This window comes from Halictus rubicundus, chromosome 6 (genome assembly GCF_050948215.1).
Source record: "Halictus rubicundus isolate RS-2024b chromosome 6, iyHalRubi1_principal, whole genome shotgun sequence".
Lineage (NCBI taxonomy): Eukaryota > Metazoa > Arthropoda > Insecta > Hymenoptera > Halictidae > Halictus > Halictus rubicundus.
The window spans coordinates 4,328,381-4,352,560 of NC_135154.1; the positions used below are offsets into that span (position 1 = coordinate 4,328,381).

At 41.1% G+C, this 24,180-nt stretch overlaps 1 protein-coding gene and 2 long non-coding RNA genes across 3 annotated transcripts; 2 read left to right on the top strand and 1 right to left on the bottom strand.

Moving 5' to 3' along the window:
• Window positions 1–14,574, bottom strand: Ple (tyrosine hydroxylase ple). Its single transcript, XM_076789499.1, has 7 exons — window positions 14,078–14,574; window positions 6,411–6,522; window positions 6,032–6,118; window positions 5,805–5,864; window positions 4,265–5,084; window positions 2,359–2,722; window positions 1–1,590 (listed from the first exon to the last, which is right to left on the bottom strand). The coding sequence occupies exons 1-7, from the start codon at window positions 14,141–14,143 to the stop codon at window positions 1,426–1,428; spliced, it is 1,674 nt and encodes a 557-aa protein (XP_076645614.1). The 5' UTR covers window positions 14,144–14,574; the 3' UTR covers window positions 1–1,425.
• Window positions 11,479–19,432, top strand: LOC143355047 (uncharacterized). The gene is made up of 3 exons (XR_013082441.1): window positions 11,479–11,894; window positions 17,943–18,156; window positions 19,148–19,432. It is a non-coding gene; the product is annotated as an uncharacterized LOC143355047 (long non-coding RNA).
• A 161-nt stretch (window positions 19,433–19,593) lies between these two features.
• Window positions 19,594–22,030, top strand: LOC143354891 (uncharacterized). Its single transcript, XR_013082403.1, has 3 exons — window positions 19,594–19,818; window positions 19,911–20,220; window positions 21,444–22,030. It is a non-coding gene; the product is annotated as an uncharacterized LOC143354891 (long non-coding RNA).
• The last annotated feature ends 2,150 nt before the right edge of the window (window positions 22,031–24,180 follow it).

Consider the following 24,180-nt stretch of genomic DNA (forward strand, 5'->3'; position numbering starts at 1 on the left):
TAAGATTCATATCTTAGGTTTTTATTATGCTCTGGGTACTTTACAATATTATACAAAGAAAACCTAGTATCCGCGCGCGCTGATAATTTTCTACGGCTGAGCAGGCGTGTGAAAACGGGCGCGCGCGTTAATACGAACTCGGAAAAAAGTATTTGGTACGAGTTAGCAGATGGGAAAAAGTGCAGGGTGCACAAGCAAGGACTTGCACTACACGCTAGACAGTGCGTTTCTAATACAACGCTTCGTCACTTCGTTATCGAAGCAAATTCGTGAATAGCAACAAGTTTCTCGGAAAACAACACGCTGTTTTATTCCCTGTCTCAACTATCGGGCAGACCGTGAACACTAAAATATACAAAGAAAGTCAGATAGAGAGAAAGGGAGACAATGACTTTTGGAAATGTTGAACTCGAGATTGTCGTTTCCTTACGTCGAGTACGTTCGATTACTGTAGATGAGCGTGTTTCCCAAGAAATTGATGAGTTTCGTTAATAATTCTCAAAAATAAAGGACCTACTTTGTCTTGTAATACTAGTCGTCTACAGCTAAACTAAGTGTGGACGACACGTGAAAATACTTTTCTATCGCGGTGGATATTCAACACGTTTGCCTACACGAAGCAATTCGATACACAACAGTGAATAGTCTACGGTTTAAAATGATCGTAATAATAATAATAATAATAATAATAATTAATATGAATTCTAGGGCAAAATAAAATATACTATGTATAATGTAACAAAACAATGAAATGCGTACGCATATGCGCGCGATGGGCTTACCCGGAAAATTTCTTCGAGTTCGAGGTACTGTTTTGCGATATCAAAAGACGACTCTGCCGTTATTTATTGCTAAGAGTAATACTTCGGTGCACAGAGTTCCTCGATAATACTTATTCTTTTCACTGGAGAAAGATACGCGCAAATATATCTGATACTGAGAATTCAATAAACAACACACGAGATGCACTTATTTCAATTCGATTTACGCACACGCATTTGTACCTCTTAGCCGACGATTCTTTCCACGCGCACCTGCGTACAATTATGCGGATGGACGACTTTATACACAGAAGTGAGAACGATTCGATGCGCAAGAGGAATGATGATTAAGATGAAGCGACGTGCGCCCTCGCCGAGCCTATCGAGACCTTGACGTCCTTCCAACAAAATATTCGCAACCCTTTCTGCCGTTCGAAGTGCAGAACGCGAGTTCGGGTACTCTCTCGGCGAGAAAAGTTGCAATGGAAACTTTGAATTTCACGATTCTGTTAGAATTCTTCGTAACAATATACTATAAGCATCGTAATTATCTAGATTACACCGAAGATCGATCGACGAAGCTCGACGATTCGCGAAAGAGACAACCGGTTTTCTTTTTTGTTTTTTGTTTTTTGTGTCATGGGGATGGCCTTCTTTCGCGAACTTACGCGAAAGACTTCTTGATTTTGTTGATGGCGTTCATGAGATGCGTCATTTCGGTGTTCAACTGGGACACAAGGTTCTCCAACCTGTCGACGCTGTCGAGCACCTCCACGCGTTGAGTGTGTGGATCGTATCGGACTTCGAAGGGTCGGCTCATGGTGGACACCTGAATCACAAAATTTCATAGTCAGCGACAATCGTTTGAAGTGTAACTTCTCCTATCTAGACACGGACGTTGCGCAATAATTCGCAAATATGAACTAACTCCAGCGTTATTTCAACGTCACTAAACTATCGAATAATTCGATCTAATTTACAGCAAAATTATACTTGCTCTGTTGGCTTGTTTGAAACTGCTCAAAATTTCAAAAACTTTGATTCATTTTATTTAACCCTCATATCCGTACCTCGTGTCAATAGAATACAATTTTTTCATTCATTACGAGTAAATAGTCTATTTCTTTTTTTCTATTTTCTATTTAATTCGATAAATTTATTTCTTTGGACATTATGATAAAAATCAATGAAAACACGAATAGATACGTTGTTGTTATTTTTAAGGAAGTAATGTAAAATAGTCACACTTTTGAGTAATCCGTGGTTCAAGTGTTAAACTTGTCGCGTACTACCTTATTTTTCATTTCCAAAGAAAGAATTTATAAAATCAATTATGCATTTCCCTAACAAATTGATTCATTACCAGCGCGTTAATTCGACATCGTAGGACAAGTTAAGTTAGAGAAACGAGGAGGCGGTTGCGGGTTGATATTTCGTCGAACAAACGCGTTTCACAGACACCAGTCGATTGGTGAATGAGCAAATATGGCGATCGGCGGTGCGATAATGATCGATGTAGGAGGGCTGGCGACTGACGACACTAGTGCGCAACGGCGTCCGGCATTGAAGTCTCCGGTATCGATCGGCGCATACTCACCCAGCGACGGAATTTCTCTTTAGCGTCCTCGAAGCTCTCCGCGACGAAGTATATCGGTTGGTATTCCTGATCCTGATACTTCTGAACGGCCGTTGTGTGTGGCTCGAACGGTCTGCGTTCGCATTTGTCGCTGAGCGCGTGGAGCAACTCCCCGTAAGCCGACAGGAGACCCGCACCGTAGGCTTTCACCTCCTGACCCTCCTTGCAGAGACCGAATTCGACGGTGAACCAATAAATGGTGGACAGTTTCTCGATCTCCTCGTCCGAAGCACCGAGCGATGCTAGACCGATCTCCTGGGAGAATTGGGCGAAGCTTGGATCAGCCAACAGGGGCATGTGACCCAATAGCTCATGGATACAGTCTCTGTAAATCGTAATGCGTAAATGCAGTTTCCGTTCAAGCCATAATAATACTTTTATAATTAAAAGAAATACGAGTTTACCGGACGGCGGACCATTTTAACAACTACAGTAGAACCTCGCTCGTTACACGAAACGGGACCGAGATCATTGTGATTCACAGTGTCGAGTATCAGAACGTTGAACACCTTGTGGTGGTAATCGCTATATGTAGTATGCGACGACCGAGGATTCCGTGCAATAAACGAGTTTGCAACTAGCGATGTTCTACTGCAGACCTGGGCAACAAGTGTCTCGCGAGCCACAAGCGAGTCCTCTTCCCACTCCTGAGAAACCCCCCCCCCCCACATACACTGTACCTAAACCTGTACACTGGTGGTGGGGGTCGTGAAGCGACCATGTCCAGCGACTGTTCCACTGTATATAATTTCGATAATCTTTGGGACCTTTCACAGCTTTAGTTATCTTTTTAAACATATTTCTAATGGTACTACTTGTAGAGTCATTACTCTTTCTATTGTTCCTGATGTAACATATTTTTATTTCATTTAATCGGCTGACATTGAGTATTTATTTTACCGATTATGAGTTAAAATAGGAACCGCCGTCGGAGGATCGAACGAATCTCCTAAAAGACTAGAGAGTAGAATTGAAGAAGTTCATCATTGAGCAGTAATATTAAAGTTTCGCGAAACTAAATGGGAAGATGATAATTAAAATTACAGGGAACACCTCCTTCTGCTATAGCCGCGCTCTGATTGATCCGTGTTTTGCGTGAATAACTCCTTAACAAAGCCACGGAGAACATTTTCGCAAAGGAAAAAGTTACTTCAAATGATCTCAAGAATCCTTTCAAGGAAATGCAACATTTTTGGGATAGCCTGTAGATTGCATTAACGAAATTATCGGTAATGCCCGTAAAGATCTTGAAGAAATCCTACTATACGTTGACAGTATTTTCGGCTGATGTGACATTATCTTTGATATACTAATCGATATGGCATTCGGAATGGCCTGGTTATATTCTTGGACAAAAGAAATTACTTTCGATACTCGGCACCCGTCGCCACGCTACTTTCTCGCTCGAAAACGGTTCGCAACTGTGAAACTGAATTATCAACGCCATCGTGTCGTTAAAAGCCAATTAGAGCTCCATTACGAGCTTCGAGAGGCGCGGAAATTGTATTATCATGGTACTCTGTGTAACGGGATGCGGCCCTCGTCATAACACAGTATCGATTACCCTGCTGTGTTCACTTTTATATGAATTTTTGATGCACGGATTCGGAGAAGCTAAGGAAAATGATACTTCTAGATTCCAGGATGATTCGAATACAAAAATCGTCCTGTGACAACTGGAATTCAAATAGATTTCAAATAGAAACTATTAAACATGAATTCACTCATTCATTTAAATCGAGAATCAAATTCTATTCTGCACGTTGTCTAATATTTGAGCATGAAAGGACATAGGAGCATAAATGAAATGGATATTTCAAAGTATGTTTGGTGGCTTTCGTTCGTGTTGATCATGTGAAATACTTACGGTTCCGGGGTATGGAATGGCGTTTTGATGTGGCGAATGTACTGGGTGCTCTGGAACACCCTGAACGCAAGACTAGACAAGAAATCTCTGGCCGTGAGCAGTCCAGCCGCGGGTCTCAGTGTGAATCCGGTGTTCTTCTTCAGGAACTCGCTGACCTCCTGCAGCTGAGGAATACGGTTAGCCTCGAAGATATTTTCCTCCTGTAGTTTCCTGAAGACCCTCTGGTACTCGACGCAGGCATGCTTGGGAATCAGGTCCACGACAGTGTTGAACACGCGGCTCCAGGTCTCGGTCTCCGTTTCGGTGTATGGAATGCTGGGTATCGGGTCACCGTACTTGTAAGCGAAAGCGATCTCGGCGATCACTTTCCTGCGAGCGCGGTACTCCTTGTCGGCGAAGCCGGGATGGTTCATGTCGAGGTCTGGTTCGTATTTGGTCATCAGGTGGTTGCAGTTGTCAAGGTCCGAAGCGTGGCGCGGGAACCAGGGATCTTTGATGCTGACGGAGTTGTCGGCGAGCAAGTTGACGCCGTCCAACGCGGAACTCTGTCGGAGATTTCTGATCAGCTGCAGCAGGCATTGCTTGCTCATGTCGACCTTGACGAGCACGTCGAATTGCAGACCCTCTCGCTTCGAGGGCCTGGACTCGACGTGTGTCACCGTGCCCTTGAAATTCTCGATCGTCTTCAAGATTCTGGCCAGAGAGCCGATCCCTTCTCGCAGACGGAGCACGAGCGCCGCTTTTTGCACCGTGTGCTCGCTATCCGGACTCTCGGCGATGGTCTTCATCAGCACCACTTCCTCTTCGGTCAATCCGGCGTCTGAAAGCAAACGCGAGAAACACGTTTCCTCAGTGTGGAATTCTCTCGCAACGTTTTCTCATCCTATTTCATTAACGGCCCGCGATTACTTCGCGAAACGGGAACGAGCGATTTATCCCCGAAGAAAACTTAAGCTCTTAATACGCCGGTTCCAACTTTTCTGCACCCTCAACACGTTCCTCGCCCGCGACATTTCCAGACGCTAAGTGATTTCAGTGGATGGTAATAATCGAGCAATTCAAAGTCCATTCCCAGCCACTTTTGTGTGGCCGGCGCGAGGGTGAGAGAAGGAAAAGAATGAAGTAACCCCTTATTGTCGCCCACGGACGTGCCCGGCCACAGATCTAGATCGAGAGAGCCAAGAGGGAATAACCGAGTTACACATTTATTGCGAGCATACGATGACCGGCTCAGTGTTAAGAAACTGGGTCTGCGAGGCTAATACGATTCTAAATGCATAAAGTGGATCCGAAAATGCACCGAGAGAGCACCGGGTGAAAAGAGGAAAGCAGAGAAGGGCAAAGGGAAATGGGTCTCTCCCGCGTAATTCAACCGAGTGTCAGGAAAGCGCTCGACTTTCAACTCCGATCAAAAAATATAGGGGTTATTTCACCCTCCATTTATTCCATCCTTTCTACACTTTTTACCGGCTGTTCGACAAATTCCGTGACTTTCGAGGGAGACGAAATTTTTGTTCATTAATCTAACAGATCCACTTACCATCGTCGTAATCCTCGTCCGGTTTAGTATCACTGTCCGATGAAGCTTCCGCTTTCGCCTCTGTAAGTCAATCACAACAATCATGCCAAATGCAATATCAAATACCTCTGGTCAGAGCGACGCGATAGGAATTAAACTTGTATAAAATTGTACTGTAGTTGTTTGTAATTTGAACGTGCATCGACGCCGCTGACCGAGAAGCAACGAATCTGTTAATTAATACGAACCTCCATCCTTTGCAGCACAAGCCAACGTCTCCACATTCTCGTCATCGCTCGACAAAACGATTTCCGTCTGATGGTCTAATTCCGAATCTAATGGCAAACAAAACCCTCATGCAACATCGATAACATGCTTCGCACAAAATAACTACAAACTCAAGACACTACAAATATTACTGCGCTTGTACAATTTTCATTTCATTTCGATGAAATTTGACGCAACTTCAGTTTCTCTACTATTCTCGTTTACGATCTTTGACAAACATCTAGCATAAAAATAACAACATCAAAAGACTACGTTGAAACGCAACGCAACGACACCTATGATATAATATTTAATTCTATGACTACCAATAAATAAATAAATAATTAAATAAATACTTACCATTCGTGCGTTGACGAGCCTCTTCCAAAACGCTCTGCTTGGTCTGTTTCACAACCAAAGTTTCAAACCGGGCATCGTCCACGAGAGAACGTCTTCTTGCCGGGTATCCGTTCTAAACAAGACGAGAGGAACGAATTCGTAAATGTTTTTAATTCTCTGGCAACATTTAAGTAGTTATTATTTGCTCGGGATTGTTTTTGAGCGAAGCTTCGTCTCATTGCCCGGTTAGATTCGATCGTTGAAGATCAAAGACCGGTCAAAGTTGACCCAACTACCGAACTCTGGCCACAAAAGAACATCCGGCAACTGCGATAACGAACCGAACACACGGAAATGAATTTTCGTTCCGTTCGTCCGGTTGCAGTTGAAGGATAGGAAATTAACGGATCCTGTCCGAAAAAGGACAAAGGGGATCTCGCGTTCACAAAGAAGAATGGCGTATTGAGTGAATCTGACGTGTGAACGAGTCTTGAAGAATCATAGAAGGAAGCGGAGAAGCTCGATTACCGGTTACAATTAGGCGTTTCGAAGTTGAACGGTTCTAATGAATTTCTGATTATTTCGACCGCGTCCATGTATAGAACGGAATGCGAATAGACACGATTGGACCATGAAAAGCTCATTAGAAATCTATCGGCGCAGTAGACTGACACGCTGCGAAACGCGTCGGCTGTCATTCAAATTGTTAACGACCGCTTTTCATGAATGGCGCACAAGGTGGGACCCAGTTACATTTTCCAAGCGAGCAAAGCGGTTGGCACGGTTTACAGAAACTGTGTAGTAATCCCTTATCCACGCGTGCGGCGAAGTGGGCCAAGTACTCGTTGATGGAACGGATAGATGACCGATGACTCTACCTAATGGTTGCATCACTAACCGATTATACCATAGAAAGATTGAAACACTGGTCGATTTGAAAATTGTTCCATGCGACACGCAGAAAAACTGCCCGACATCGTCCGGCTACGCCATCCGTTGCAGACGTCACGCGTGTACAACAAGGTGTCACCGCGTTAATTGCTCTGACTCACGTTGCCATACGAATTTACTTGACAAAAGCTGTACAAAGGGTATAGCCGGATAAGGTGATCGAAAGTGCCCACAAACCAAATTGATTTTTGGTCACACCATCCGAACGGACTCCTACAGAAACCCCGCTGTGACAAGTTTCAAGTCCGTACCCCTATCACAAGGGTAGTTATAGGGTGAGTGCGGTTCATGAATTATGCTCTTTTTCTTCTGTTCGGCTCAACGAAAAATTACGAAAAAATTCATGAACATTCTGCCTAATAGCACACATAACAGTGAATTGGTTCATAATTATTGGTTGCAAAACCGATTTTTTAAAAAACCGAAACCGAGTTATCCTCGTACATGGAAATATAAAGCAAATAAAATATTCAACCAAAAATTCTGAAATAATTCACTGTCATGTGTGCTATTAGGAAGAATATTCATGAATTTTTTCGTAATATTTATTCAGCCGAACAGAATAAATAGAGCATAATTCATTAAACCGTGTTCACCCTGTAACTTCCCCTGGTGGTAGGGGTACCGAATTGAAACTTGTCACAGAGGGGTTTCTTTGGGAGTTCTATCGAATAGTGTGACCAAAAATCAATTTGGTTTGAGGGCACTTTCGACGATCTTATCCGGCTATATTCTTTAGTGCACGTTTGAGCCACATGTAAGACAACCGTTTTCGACGTTTACACGGAAGTGTAGCTGTGTGATAGCTAAATACAAATTGCGTCTATTGAGTAAACCGAACAATGAAAATAAGAGATAATGAATTATACGGACAACGTCTTGCTGGTCTTCTGCAATCTCAATCGCGAGGCAGTTGATTCGACAAGGAAATCATCGTAATGTAACTCAAGACATATATATTTAGCATTTCAAACGAATCGTAGGCGAGTTCCGTGCTTAATCGAGATGTTTGATGGGTTTTTTTCGTCCATAAGACGACGTAACGATCCGTGACAAATGCATTCAAGGCTGATCATTATTTTGTCATTATAATCGTAGCCGCGTAACGTTATTACTAATTTTGTATGCACCTCGAGACAGATCGACCGCAAACAACCCGCGGAATTCTCTGCTGTGCACTACTTCAGCGGCAAAACCAGTTATTCTAATTGTAAGTTCGCCGGGACAAGTTCAAAATTTTAACATTGGTCGTGAATTAATTAAAAAAAGGAGAAAAAGAAACAACGCACGAGCAGAAACTGCATATGTAAACGATCAGTCATATTGAAAGGGAAATTCTCGACGTCTAATATCTAGTTTACAGAACTGTATGCAAATTGCTATATGTCGTGTCTAGCCGTGTCGAACCGTAATCAATTTCGCGAATTATTTTACAAACGTCCGAATAACAGAAAGATTTATTTGGTTAAAATGAAACAAAAGTGTCATCCATTTTACAAAGTACGTACATCTAATGAGATCAAACGAAGTGAAGCCTAGCGCCTGAAGAATGATTGCATAGAGGTCTTGGTAGCCTAGCGATCGTTATGGGAGGAGAAGGAAAAAATTCCTGGAAAAAAAAGTTCCGAGACAACTGATGGTAGCCGATGCTAAATAGTTACGCGACCAGTATACATAATGCATTTGGTACATTAATATCAATTTTTCTCATCGGTGGCGGAATCGTTGAGTCGGTTCGGGCAAAACACGATATTTAAATAGAACGATTAACATAGTTGATCGACGAACAGACCGCGATGCACATGTTGCATGTGTGCACGTAACACTACTGTGTTATAATTGACCGATCCGATCAATCGATCGATCTCATAAGTTGTTAGAGGCGTTGTCGTGTATCTGGCGAGCCTCCAAAGGCGAATAACGGGGTTCGGAGCAGAGCGTTCAGGGCCTTTCCGCGCCTCTCGGCCACTGGAATTACAATCACTTCGTTCTCATATTTATAACATATTCATAATTATCATGCGGGATCCGAGGTCGATCGATGTTGCAACGCGATATGATTACACACGATCCTGCCGATCGGATCGACCGACGGCCGACATCACCGTCATAAAACGAGGGTGTTTACAGCTAATTATGAGATTTTGTAACGAATCTACGCTTCGCTCAAGTTATTAACTTATGCACATTTTTTAATTGGCTGACTTATCTCGTGGACAGATTCTGAAGTCTAACATGGAATCGTCAGCCCGCGTGCATAGCAGCATTTACGTAATCCTTCCATATTTTAATCACACGCATCCTAATAAACCTTTATCAGTCCGACCCCGTTTTTATATCATTCAGAATTTTCCGCGACAAACAATTTACCTCTTAACCATCCGCAGTCCAGACAGACTTTTATAAATCAACATCACTTGACGTTGCAAGTACCGAATACAGAGTTTACTCTATATATGTCCGAAATGCCTAGCCGATAAAAGTCCCAGAACCACCCCCACTGGCCGCGGGGCCGTGAACCGAGGCCTCTAGAGCTTCGCTATCCTTTTCTACTCCTGGCCGATATATGTGTCCGACTAGACCCGTGTTTTGGACATATATCGAGTAAACACTGTAGATTAACCCTTTGCACTCGGCACTATTTTCAATGTAAAATTAAATTTTTCTTTCGTCTTACAATATTTTCAATTTATTCAAACGAAACTGATCCGATTTCTACATATAGTATTTGAATGTTTAGTAATCTATTAAATACAAATATTGTAATGTAACAAATATATTGTAATACTTTTTGTAATTTCTTTGAAATAATGCCACAACAATTTCTGGTGGTGCTTCGGAGTCACCATTCGAGTGCTAAGGGTTAAAACAACTATTGTATATAAATTTGCTTTTAAAGATTTTTAGAATGAACGGGCTTTAATGATGCTTTAACTATTTGGTAGTTTTTAAGTAGATTCAACTATATTTTATCGAATTCGCGAGCTTCAGATACATTCTTTTAGTTATTGAAATTGCAAAGACGCTTCTGTGTCTACCTTTGACCGGAAAGAACGAACTTTCCGTTTCACTCGAGTGCACCCTTTCATAAGGGTAGCTCATCGGCGACGGATCACGCGATACGAACAACATTCTCGAGACAATGACAGTTTGGCAACCTTTATCCTGTCATCACGTTCGCTAGATCCTGAACAGAGTTCGCGGATTCTGGATTCGATGCAGAATCTAGATCCGGATCGCGCGCGCGCGCACGGGCTCTAGAGTTCCGTTCGAGTGAGTCAGAGTTGTCGCGCGGCGTCGGGCAGGATTTGCCTTCGCGATTACCGGAGAGCATGCGAGCGAATTTACGAATGTTTCATTGCGAACGGACGAACACAATTTACCAGGAAACTCGCGAATCACACCGATCTTTCATCAATACCGAAGCCGAACGGGCACGCAACGTTACGCTAGACAAGGTCCACACAGCATAATGAAATCTTACGCTCCGTGGGGGGGGGGGGGGGGGAGCTGATCGGACTTGGAGAATACTATCTCGCGTTCCTGTCGCGATCGTGACACGGAAATTTTCGTGAAGGTGCATGATACAAGACTTTTCAATATTTCATCAGATGCTCGGGACCGGGCTCGAACTTTGCCCAATTATCGTCGGATGTGTTTATATGTGTTAATACACTCTTTTAGCCCATCAGCCTCTTGCCGGGGTCATAGAAGACACACGACGATGGACGCGCGGAGAAAGTAACGGGAATTAACGATCGCCAGCTAATACATCTTCGCGTCTCTCCGGTGAAATGCGTCAACCTGAGAAATTTCACGTCGCCGCGCCGTGCATGAACTTTCGAGCTTTTCGTTCCCGGAAAGCCCCTCGTTCACCGCGAGGCCACGCGGTGCCGCCTTTCTATTTGCAAACTCGGAACTTCATGGAAGATAATTGTCGCGTGGGAAGAGTATGCCACCTGTACGGAATAACGCACGTTCACTTCCGTGTCTTTCATAATTAGACGATACAACAATCTCGTTCGGGTTTAAAAATTCAGTTCGGTTACGACGGACTCTTCGGGATCTGAAGGAAGTCAAAGACTTGACAGATAACTGTGACAAATATTACCCTTTCAAGCACACGCTTTATCCCATTTAGACCGATGTACTCGCTCGAGTTTCGTTTCGTTTTAATTTCAGAAAGTTTTGGCCGAATTAGGGTTCTAAATGGGTCAATACTTTGGCCATTTTTTGGCTGTTTATTCGACATTGAACGTGTTAGCGAAGCTGTCCAGCTGGAAACACCGGTGCCGACGCATCGGTCGTGTGCCGAAGCGCTCGCATGAATGAAAAAGTTCCCTGCAGGCCTTGCCAATACGCCAATTGAACTGTCTTGCCGTGGGATTTTTATAATACGCGAGACGCTATCGTGCAAGAAACGCAGAGGGACGTGGTGTCCTTGCGACTTCTAATACTTCAAAGGACCTACTCGAAGGCGGAGCTCGCCGCGTGTACACCTGGCACGAGGAGAAAAATATTACACGGCCTCGAGAACACATCGATTAAGTGCCGGTACGTGCAGTCTATGAATTAAGCGCAGGAAGAGCCACGGTATTGACCTTTCAGGCTGCGATCTTCTGACGGTATCCTTCGTTCGATAAGGATCGTTAACAACCAACCTGTAATTACGGCGCTATTCATTAGGATTTATCGCCGTGTTGTCGATTAGATCGCTCCTAGACGGGATCACCGATGCCGATCGCGGAGCTATCGAAGCTTCTGTGCATGATAATTCTACTGCGGAGCTAGCAGACAATGTATAACTAGACTTTGATCCTGCAGTTATTCAAATTGAAATTGTAAAGGTGCTTTTGTGAGAAATTGTTGAATAGTACGATATAGTCCAATCGCGCAAAATATTAACAAATGCATGTTAACATCATCATTTTTCAAAGGCAGCGTTAAACCAGATATATTTGTATGCAACAGTTCTAGTGACAATACAACTAGCATTGACTGTTGATTGTAGGATGTTTTGCATATTAAATGTCCGATGTAATTGTGTTATATAGCGTTTCGATCAAGAAATACTATTTCAATCTACAGATTTATTGTACATCATTTTGAAATCCTGATATCGTCAAGGTCCCACCTTCAATTTTAATTTAGATATATTGTTTGACTTTTACATCAATTTTATTTCAACGTCGATCAAAGCGATTGCCGTGCACTCTTTGTTTTATGAGCGGCAAAACAACATATTGCTGATAGCATTATATAATATGAAAATGTTGTGATCGCATCATTCGCGTTGATAGTAAAGAGAACGACAAAATAGAGATGAAAATCTTGTAAGTGAACCAATTGAATGGCCAACAATTTCTACTGTAATATGATCAAGATACTTGTAATTCATTGACAGTATAAATTGATTACAATGGTGCTTACTTTGATCAATAAGTTTATTCAGAGAAAAGTTGTTCGATATTTAACGTTACTATTGAAAGTCGGACATTTCGTATGCAACAACCTAATATGAAGACTGAATTTATATATACTGAATTTAATTATAATTACGAACAGTAAACAAATGTACAGGTCTCAGAACAGTGTTCAATATATTCCGATAGAAATATAGTAAACGACTTTACCAAAGGTACTGTTCTCGTCACAGAATTTTCTTCCGAATCGAAAAGCGAGATTGTCGTGGAAGTTTAGAAGTGCTTTAATCGCGAGTTGAAATTGTCCATGTTCTGGAGACGTTCACGCGTAGGACAAGAGTACAATACGAATCTCTTTTGGCGACAAGGTCATTAATATTGCTCAACAACGATAATAACCGATCGCGTGTACTTTCTCTATACTCGGATTCTTCTTCATTTCCAGGCTGAGAATTTCACTCTTGCCGTTGATCGGGCCCGCTCGACGATCGACCGCAGAGCCGTTCGTGTGTACGGCGCCGTGCATGTACACACTAGCACTGCCATGTGATGTCATTTTTTTCGCCTGTTACGAAACTATACCGGAGGTTTATCACGAAAGTCACGTAGGCAAGCAGGAATTCTTCCGTGTAAGAAAGTTCCGATGAATGATGTCGGATGAATCTCGGGGAATCTTACGTCGATACGTTATATCGACAACAAACTGTACTTCTCTCTCTCTCTCTCTCTCTCGATCATGCGTCGGTGCTCCTACCAATACTTAACAGTATTCAGCGTGAGAATAGTATTTCAAAATATTCGCCGAGATCTGAACAACGCTGACAATTTATTTCTATTTTATATAAAAAAGAAAACGCGATTTAGAATCGAAACAAACACTGGAAACTCCGGAACGGATCTATATAGCTACGACGAGTATCTATAGCAACGACGGATCGAAGAATCGCGTTCGAAAGCTGTCAAGTAGTAGCTCGTTACTAATAATAACGGGGGGAAAGTGCAGTAATTGAACGTGTGTGCAAGAGTGTGTCGGCAATTACACGCCGTAACCGCTGGAGAATCGCGGCAATTCAAACTCCCGGCAAACTTCCCGCGCTTTCTCGCGTTTCATTCGAGCCTCGCTTAACACCTGACCTGACCCGACCTCCCGGAGTTATCTACGAAAGCGCATTCCCGACGCATACTCTCGACAGATAACGCAGCAACAGGTAGCCCGAAAAGTTCGAGCAAGATCCTCGAACGTTTTCTTCTGGTATGTTTCTCGCCGAAGTAGAAAGAACGAAAAGTATATACATCGATTCTCGAAGTACTCACCTCGATGCTGTAGGACTTCTTGATAGCGAACATCTCGCGATTCTTTTGCGCCGCTGCGACAGCCATTGTATCCGCCGTAATCGTTCTTCTCAGCGAAAACTCTTCAAGCCTCCGTTAAGAGATACAGTGCTTCTCGGTCTGTTTCCTCGAGGAACCGGAAGTAGCGACAAGGATCGCCTGAAGCTTTTCACTGCTGTCTACGGACGGAGCGGAACTGACGACGTAGGAGATCACCGGGCCACGAAAACAATTCCTCGATCGGAGAATGATCTTTAATCGGCTGACTTCTGGTTTGCGGTATCCCAAGACTCGGCGGCGGTTTGTTTCCTCGTTCAGCTCTCGATCCGTTTCAGTCGAATGCAGCTTCGTCGGTGACAGCAACGACAACAATAACGGCGACAGCGGCGGCGGCGGAGACGACGCTGAAGATGACGACAACGGATCCCTCTCGTGGAAGTCCGCTTTGTACGAAGCGTGCGAGCGAATGCGCCTACGGGGCGGATTGCCGCCGCATATAAACGTTGCCTCCCTTCACCGCCGGCTAATGTCGGGGTCAGGGGTGCCCCCACCCTACCCCACCCTTGTTTCGGGTGGTCCAGCGGCTGCAGCCACCGCCACCGCCATCACCAACACCGCCGCCGCCACCACCATCGCGTCCTCGCCAACCAGACACTTCCACTGACTTCTACTTCTGATTCTGCTTCTGCTTCTGCTTCTGCTTCTGATCCTGATTCTAATTCTGAATCTGACTCTGATTTTGATTCTGATTCTGACTCTGACTCTGCCAATGTCTCTGTCTCTGCTTTCGGAACAGCAGAAGGCGATCGTTAGCTGTGTGCCAAATCTAATCAGTAGAATCTCTATGCATCTGTCACAAAAATCAGTAGGTGCAATTTGAAAGAATTTAAAAATATCAATGCATCGTTTTCTTCGTTGAAGTTGTTAAAGACTTTTTGAAGGTTGGTTGCATCGTATCAGTTCCGCGTTTCACGATTAACTATACCATCGTAAAACCTTTATTGTCTCGTGAGTAGACTATGGATTGTATGCATTCATGAGAAAAATTAGTTCACAGGAAACAGCTTCTTTTTCTTGCATTAGACGCAGAGAACTCTTATTTCGCATAAAGATCTACTCGTGAGTGGCACCATGGAAAACCGACTACATAATACGATAAACGTTGCTATTTAATGTGTAGATTGCGGATTTCCATGCATCCATGGCAAAACGAGTTGGTGCAATTTGGAGAAACAGAAAGATACAAAGAATTTATAGATGTGTCGCACGATCGTAAATGTTCGTATCCGATGCTCGGAGACTTCGAGATCTTCTTTGTAGAAGAAGCCGCACACAGTTTTCACGAAGAAGGAATCCATCTACTTCTCAAATACTGAGAGACAGTTCTAGAAATGACGACGACTAGATTGCGGGTCTTTATCAGTCAATTGCAATCTATAGATGCTAAGTAAAAAATTATTTTGCTCATTAATCATTTTTATATGTTAAAATTGGTATATTGATATTATTGAACTCCCTTGATCTTTTTACTGTTTTAAATTACACCTACTCATTTTTTTAATAAATGAATAAAATCCGCAGTCTAATGATGACGTTATGCAAAATAAAAATGTTCTGCATCGGTCGCAAGACACAAGAGCCACTTAAGAATTTCTTTCTTTCTTTAATAATTTTAATAAGTCCAATACGTATATTCTACCCTTGGTAAGATACTCTCCGATTCTGTTAATCTTTACAGTGTTTCAGGTTACAGCCACTTCAATATATTATATTTTTGACTTACTTAAACCGTAACGGGAAGAAAAATATTTCGTTTTTGTTTCTTGCTGAAACAGTTTTTATTTTGCACAAAGATTCCAGCTGTCCACTGGGATTTTAATCTAAACGCTTACGTAATTAAAATGCAAGACCGATGAAAAAACTGATACGAATGTGATAAAGTGAAAGAGCTATTGTGAAAAAAAAGGAAAAGCTGCTGGAAGGCAATCGAATTAACTCGTTTTGACGGAATAATGAAAAGTACGAAGAACAAAGGACTGGCTTTCGATCCAGAAGAGACACTCACATTTCTAGCTAATAATTTGTGGGAAAAAGATCAGCAAAGAAAGAAGTTGAAATGTATAAACTGAAAATTCGTAACACAATTTCGTTGTTTTAAAAAATCAGAAGTAGGGACAAAGCAAAGTACCGACGTGGTAAACCTATTAATTATTCGTGTCAACATGCACTCGTATTCTACAAATTTATACATGTCATAAGTGCAGAAAAAAATCTACAGTCTATACGTCATATACATATACGGTACAGCTCATAATTATTCGAAGGACTTTAACCATTGAAACGAAAGAATGTTACATTTGAAAAATAAAACCCTTTCACACGGCAAGCTTGTGGACTCTAGTAGACTGCATCATTATAGTTCCTCGTTAAAAAATCATTTATTAATTTTCAGCATGTGTTAAAAACGCATTGTTTTTCAATGTGTTAAAAATTGTCTATTACAGTTATTGCATTAACAAATTTTCGCATTCTTCAAACTAATTTTATTGCCGTTTTGTTTGACAAACCACTTATGGAAAAAACATGCTTTTATCAGACATTCCGATCCCATAAAAATCGTGTAAATATTTATGGATTCGTTTCAGTCGATCGTTACAGGATCGAAGCATATTAAACTCGTGATCGACACTCGTCCATAATCTGCAGTTCTTATGATGTATACTGCTCTGCATCGCAGGCAGAAAATTTCCGTCTACATACAAATTTCCTCTATTTCTGGAGTAACCCAGGACAATCAAAGTTAGTCGTTACTGAGATTATTTGATCGCGAATTTTCATGTAAATGCATTATTAAACTCTGGTTGTTGATGGTATTTTACACATCGAAATCTGCTGTAGTTGCATAAAATTCCGAGCATATCAATTACGTGCATAGTATAACGAGCATGAATATCTGAATTCGAAATAAACAAATAAACGGACCGAGTCGTTTTTATATGCACGGACATTCTAGTGACAAAGAAAATGGAGTAACCAATTTATGTACATTTTCATATTAAAAGCTGCGTACATTGAAATTATAAGATCCAAACAAAATATTTAGCCCGTGTCTAAGAAAATATTGTTAAAAAAATTCTGCAAAATCGCCTGGACTTTGAGCAGGGTTTCTATCTTTTCTATCATTCTAAAACAATTATGCAATTTGCACGTATCATTAATGGAGACTTCGATGGAGAAGGAACTACAAAAAATAGATTCTATGGCTTGATAGTGTATTTCTGACGATTACAGCCTGGAGCCGAGATACAAAAAAAAATATATTTTCCGCCAAGAAATATCCTCTGAATCCGTAAGACGTTTCTCACTCGTAAAAACGAATTCTGGGCCTATTCTTTGACTAGGTTTGTAAGTTAACTTTTATCGTAATCAATTCAAATAAAACAAATTTCATTAGGATTTTCGGGGTGCAAAAGAGTTACAGTAACAATCGCTGTGATAAATTCTACATTTCCAGTTACAGTTTCAGTAATTACATTTATTTTGATTTGGGGGTCATTCGTTTTGCCTGACAAGGAATCCGTCAAGCTCGCGCAGGCGTATACTATAAAATGATCTCCGAATAGGCTTCTTTTCAGCGGGTTTTCGTTGTCGATGAGGATAAAATTTCGAAAGCCATCAAATGCGCCGGGTTGACTGTAGATATAAAAACACATCGTCATCGAGCATTTAGACACGGGGCTTAACGTCGGCGGCAGGTATCGAGGAAAACTTTTCGGACCGGGAATGCTATAAATAGTCGGCGTACTATTCGCAACAGGTCATTTCCAACGTCATTTCTTCTTAACAGGAGGAGATTTTCCTTCAGCGTCGTTTCCGTGTTCGTGCGGCGCGGATCGGACGTCACTAACTCGTCACGAGACTCTGGAAAGGAACGACCGGTGGTGGGAGGGGAGGGGGAGAGGGGATTTGGGAACTCCCGTGTCCGCTCGTGAATTCCGTTGATCCCTTCAGTAACTCGTTCCACTCTCACTGTGGGCTTCCCAAGGCACAGGTTTGCGGAGGTAAAGAGAGCAAAATCCCGCTCCACCGCACCACGCTCGCTCGCTCGTTCCTGTCCTCGCTATACGGTGACCGACGAATCAGAACCGACGATCGATTACCTTACGTGATCCAATACCGACAGGTTAATCATCGTTCCGGATCATTCATGGAAAGAGCACTGTCGCATTCACGCACACGTGCTTCGCGATAACGTATGTTACTCCTGGGAATTCCGATTCCAGGTAGGAATCCGCTCGAGGAAGTACCGCCGATCCGAATGTTCCCTCAGATAACAGACGTTCGGTTATCTGCATTTATTGACAAGCATTTTGTAAGTCGCTCATCGTCGTCCATTTCTTGTACAATCATTTCATCTTTTCATCTGTACTTCTGAATTAGCGATCAATCTTTCTACTGCACGATTGCAAGAACAACCACACGTATTTTTACTATACGGAAATCCTCCATTTGTTGAGCAATCTTTTTCACCTGAACAATGTTTACTCGATATATGTCCAAAACACGGGTCTAGCCAGGGACACATATCGGCCAGGAGATACTATTCTTTTTCGCATTTAGGACATATATAGAGTAAACACTGTACATATACTTAGGAATCGCACTCGATTTTCGGAGACCTCGAGAGCTTTTTGGAGAAACAACCATGGAAAATTTTACGAAGAGATCCACCAACTTGTAAATCGTTAGGAGGAATAAACATTTTCTGTATCTGCTGCAAGACACAAGAGTCACTTGGGAATTTCTTTCCTTTTTTTTTAAGCACGAATGTCGCTGCATATTCTAAACATCAGTCTCGAGTATTTAATTCCTAAGTCCCGTAACAAATATTTTAATTATTTGAATAATGCAAGATCAGTATACACATTTTTCACTAATATCTAAGACTTTGATACGTAATCAAATATATCCTTAATATTTTAAAAAATTATCGTCCTCTAATGACGTTAATCATTTATCATTTCAAATTACGGCCACTGATTTTTGTTGCAGATACATGACACCGACAGTCTAGCGATGACTATACAGGGTGTTTACGCTGTTACTAGTCAACGTTTTTCTTGGAAATAATAAGTATTAGAAAGAAACGATACAGGAAAAAGTAACACTGTTTCTTTCGGGCAACGTAATGGCACATGTCATTTTTTTGTGTTTTCACTATATTTTTTTTTTTAGAAATGGAGTTGACCTTTAATTTTTTACATCATACGACACTTTAACCCTTGTGTAAATCGTCCTATCCAGATAAATGTAGCGACAATTTTACTGTTATTCCTTATCGATGCTCTTAACGATACCTTCCTATAATATACCAAATATTGTTTTAAAAGATTTTGGCGAAGAATTATTTGAGATTAGAGTAAACACTGTAAACTCCTGTCATTTTTATTCGTGCGTTTATCTTTCTTTCTCTACGTCGACGACTGTTTTTTGAGGTATCTCGTTTACACAAGTATACATTGTACTTGTTTTCCAAAACAATCCACGAATCGAACTAGAGAACGAAACGAATAAGGTGGAGAAATGTGGTGTACTGTGGAGAAATTTTCATGTGCAGTTTAGTTCTTGAACGTTCAGTGTCTTCGTGCAATACAATTCGCAATTTCTATAAGTGCGTAATTGTATGTGAAAGTGGACACATTGTCAGTGAAAGAATTTTCGAGGTGAATGTCAAGTTCACATTATTATTATAGTAATTATCAATTCTGTATATCACAGTAGCATAACGAATATACGTGTGCAAATCTTTATATAGCGAATATATTGGGAGAAGATTCTGAATGTTCTTCTGATATATCATCGGATGGCGGGGATGGAGAATGGCTGCCGGAACAACAAACAGGTTCATTGAATAATGAAGTTTCTGACGCCGATCAGAGCGGTGACGAAGACCAGGTAAGAGAGGCAATAACGACTGAACAGTCGCAAGAAGACGATGAAGATGATTCAAATACAGTACTCCACGATTTTTCTATGTATGTGTCGCGTATGAACGTCACTTTCGGAATCAACGAAACGAAATAAATCAAAATGGAACTGTGAGCGTAGGGATATGTGTCGAAAAGGTATGGGGGTCCACGTACGAGGATTACAAGAAATATACAAGATTTCAAAGAGAAGATATAGTTCAAGTTGGTTGGGGTTAAGGCCGGTCGAACCGACTACTCTTGCATTCTTCGGCTCTTCGCACGAATTTTTGTATGTATGGTCGGGCCTGCTCTCTCCGCCCCCTCGCCACACTAACTACAACCGACTTTAACTATAAACCTTCTCTTTAAAATGTTTTATATTACTTGTACTGAATAAACTAGAAACTCGTCTATTGTTTTGAAGGAGTTACCGCTTTACATATATACATGTATACGAAAAAGCTGTTCAAAATGACGTCCTAGACAAGATATGTCAAGGTCAAGGTCATTGGAGCTGAGTCCGCTGAGCGTAATGTTTACCTAAGAATTTTGTATTCCCTACAATTTCTTTCTAAAACTTCCATTCACAATTCATCCAAATATGATTGCGCAACGTTGTGCAACAAGCCTATACATAAGTTACAAGCTTAATTATTTAAAATATTTTATAGACATTTTGTTCACGGAATGTTAATCGACGTAAAATTGTACAAAGAATGGGGATCCGGAATGGTTTTGCAATACAGTCTTTACTCGATATATGTATGTCCCAAATTTCTAGCCAATAAAAGTCCCAGAACTATCCCCATTGCATCAAGGAAAAGTACAATCTTCTAGCCGATAATTGTCCCTGCCAGAACATATTTTGGACATATATACAGTAGACATGTATGTTTACACTCCTCGGCGACCGAGGCCACTCGAGCTTCGCAGCGTTTTTCTACGTTCGGTAGTGTATCAAAGAATAGTAGCTGATATATGTCCCTGGGTAGACCCGTGTTGGGGACATATATCGAGTAAACGCTGTATTTTGTCAGGAACATTACAAATTACTAAAGGAAATATAGAAATGGGTACCCGGACATCCGGTTGGCTGCACAAGGGTAAAACAGAATACATTCCTGACCCACATAAGTATGAGTGTCACCGAAATGCGACGAAGACATAAAAAATATCATTTCATTCAATTTGGCCGATCTTTAAAATTCAACATTTGCGCATGAAACTTGCAAGGCCTTGCTTTGATTTACAGTCGTACTATGTCCGACCAGTTTTTATAATAATGGCTTGACAATTTTAAAATGAGATCAATGATCGTGGACCATATTTGACAAGCATCTGGCTGATAGGAAATGCAATAGCGATCTTTTTCATTTTAGTCCGTGGACCGTAGATTAGGAATACATAATTCTGTACATGTCGACGATATTTTACGTACGTATACGGCGGTCGCACGCGTTTCGATTCCACCGCCGTTGTTCTAAATGAGCCAAGATCTTACTTTCATGCACCAAGGCCGCTCTAAGAGCACGGAAATGGAGTGGCACTTGCTCTGCGTCGAGACAATGAGTAAACGAATACACACGTAATCCAGCCGTTCATAAGCTACTAATCAGCTGGGAAACCGACGAAATCTACCATTTTCAAAACGTACTTCTACTTCATAAATTATTCTTTTCTCATATAATTCAATTTAAAAGAAGTTAGCGCCAAGCAGTTACTATGGTGATTTTGCAGCTACCTATATAGAAATCCATAGAATGAGTGGCGAATTATTGATGTGGCTTAATAAAGTGAGAGATGCAGTACATTACTTTATATAAACACTACATGACTTTACTTTATGTGATATTTTTATATCATAGATACATACTCTTGAATGGATACTAATTGATTTTTTTCCACTTTGGCACAAAATAAAGGCAGCTCGAATATTTCAATTATATCTCGTGAAACAGTCGGAAAGACATAAAAGTTTATCAACAGGAATATAAGTAAATTCATGGTACGTTTGAAATAGTACTTGATTTTTAATTGTTCTTTGCGGCAGCTCCTTTCACTTAAGAGACAACTGTTGTTCTACAATTGAATTATTCCATGCATCCGGTAAAGACGATTACGAATGAAATGCTAGCGAAGCAAACTCTTAATGCAATCCTAACGCACAAGGTGTTCTTAAGTTATTTAGCGTGACTTCTTTTAACACGTTCCGTGCCAAGCCGTTTTTGCTTGACTTGTCGTTCAGGCCATTTGATGTTTGGACATTAAACAAATATGTCTGCGTGTACCATCGGTGGTACACGTAGTCTGAAGATCAAGTTTAACGTGTACCACCGATGGTACACGTGGCACGGAACGTGTTAAGCCTTTGTATGCTATGCCAGAGTCATTCGTGACCCGTTGCCGTGAAGAAAAGCTCGAGCGACCCGTCAATATGTACAATTTCATTCCGATATAAGGCGACACTTTTTATTTTGAAATAAGAAAATTACTATCCCCTCTTCTGCTTCTCCTTCGTCCGAAATATGACGAAAGTCGGTCCCGAGCCATCGCCTTTTATCGAAAGAAAACTGTAGTGAAATTTCGGCGCGTGGGTCAGAAATGACTCCGACATAGAACTCGCAGGAGTCCGAGGGTCATAGCTCCACCCATACTTTACACTGTAGAGTTACTAAATTGGAAATTGGAAGTTTCGTTTTGTTTTTAATAATAGAGTGCTGAATTTCGTTGAAAATTTTTTACTTCACTGCATTTTACGCAGCATAAATTCGTATTAGATCGAATGTCTTAGCTATACAATTTCGCTAACTCCTTCTTTTCGAATTACAACTAACGGAAATTCTACAGTTTGCTGAAATAACTTTTTTCCAAAGAGCATTCGAACAATATACAAACAATTCAGATGAAATAATAGAAATAATAACGACACAAAATGCGTTTGATGGTCGAGCATCGCTCCACTTAAAATCTCTAATTTCATGTAATTGTTTGTTAAAACTAAGTTCGCGTGACACATTTCGGAACGTTTATTTCGAATTAATTTGGGAACACCATATGTATATAACAATACAAACCGACAGTGGATTCAGGTTACGTAGCACAGGGAAAAAGATCGGAGACTTCGTAAGATCGTTAGAAGCACGATTCTCTAGAAGAAATGTTAAATGCGTGTACTACTTTTACAAAATCCACGTGCCATATGTTATTCAAGATGTTTTAATATTAGGAATCTGAGATTGATAGCGCACTGGCACCGCGGGCTTATCGAGAAATTTCTTCGGCGCGATGAAGTGTTTACACATAATGGCACACATAACACCAATACGTCACATAGATCTTTATGCGACGTCTGGACGCAGGAATGGTGTCACTCGTACTTATATGTAATTATTAGATTGCAAACATTATATATATAAATTTATATTCTATAATATTTTCCACACAAGTTAACATTAAAATGGAAAAAACAATTTTTCATCCAATGAGAATATACAGACACACGTTTACACTGACGCACTTATACTGAAATTTCTATTAACATTTCTATCAAGATGTTCCCAATGAAAAAAATTACATGAAACCTTACATTAATTAATATGTAAAGTATACCCGACTCTGACAGCCTCTTTAAACATTGTAATGTCAAATTTCAGAATAACAAGCAAACTCTAGAATGATTGATTAAAGTTATTTATATATTATATAGTTGTACTGTTATGTTTGTACAATCTGTTTTATTGTATTATTCGTGTATTTATGTTTGTTCTCATAGCAGAAACAAGAGAAGAGGTCTTAAGGGGGCCGGCAGGCATTTGGCCTTGACTGTCACGCTATGTTACGCTGTGCCTTTTTTTTTTAGACATTTTACGTCTTAAATAAGTAAGTAATCAATTAAAAATGTATACCACCGTGTTGTACATGTCTTTGCTACGTCTGTCCAGAGCCATTTTTTTTTATACGAACACTAAATCTCTCGAAATTAAGAGAATCTCTCTGCAATATACGTATATGAACTTGCAAGGGTCAAAATCACAAAGGTACCTCGAAGGTACAAGTTGTGTTTGTAGTTAACCCTAACCCTAACTTAAGTTGGTTTCCTAAAAGTCCAATCTACGT

Bases quoted from the DNA above. Each gene is read 5' to 3' on its own strand.
- Ple (XM_076789499.1), bottom strand. From the start codon at position 14,143: ATGGCTGTCGCAGCGGCGCAAAAGAATCGCGAGATGTTCGCTATCAAG. The intron at 5,865-6,031 runs GTTCGTATTAAT...ATTGACTTACAG, and splicing joins TTGTGCTGCAAAGGATGGAG to AGGCGAAAGCGGAAGCTTCA. The intron at 1,591-2,358 runs GTGAGTATGCGC...TTTGTGATTCAG, and splicing joins AAGAGAAATTCCGTCGCTGG to GTGTCCACCATGAGCCGACC.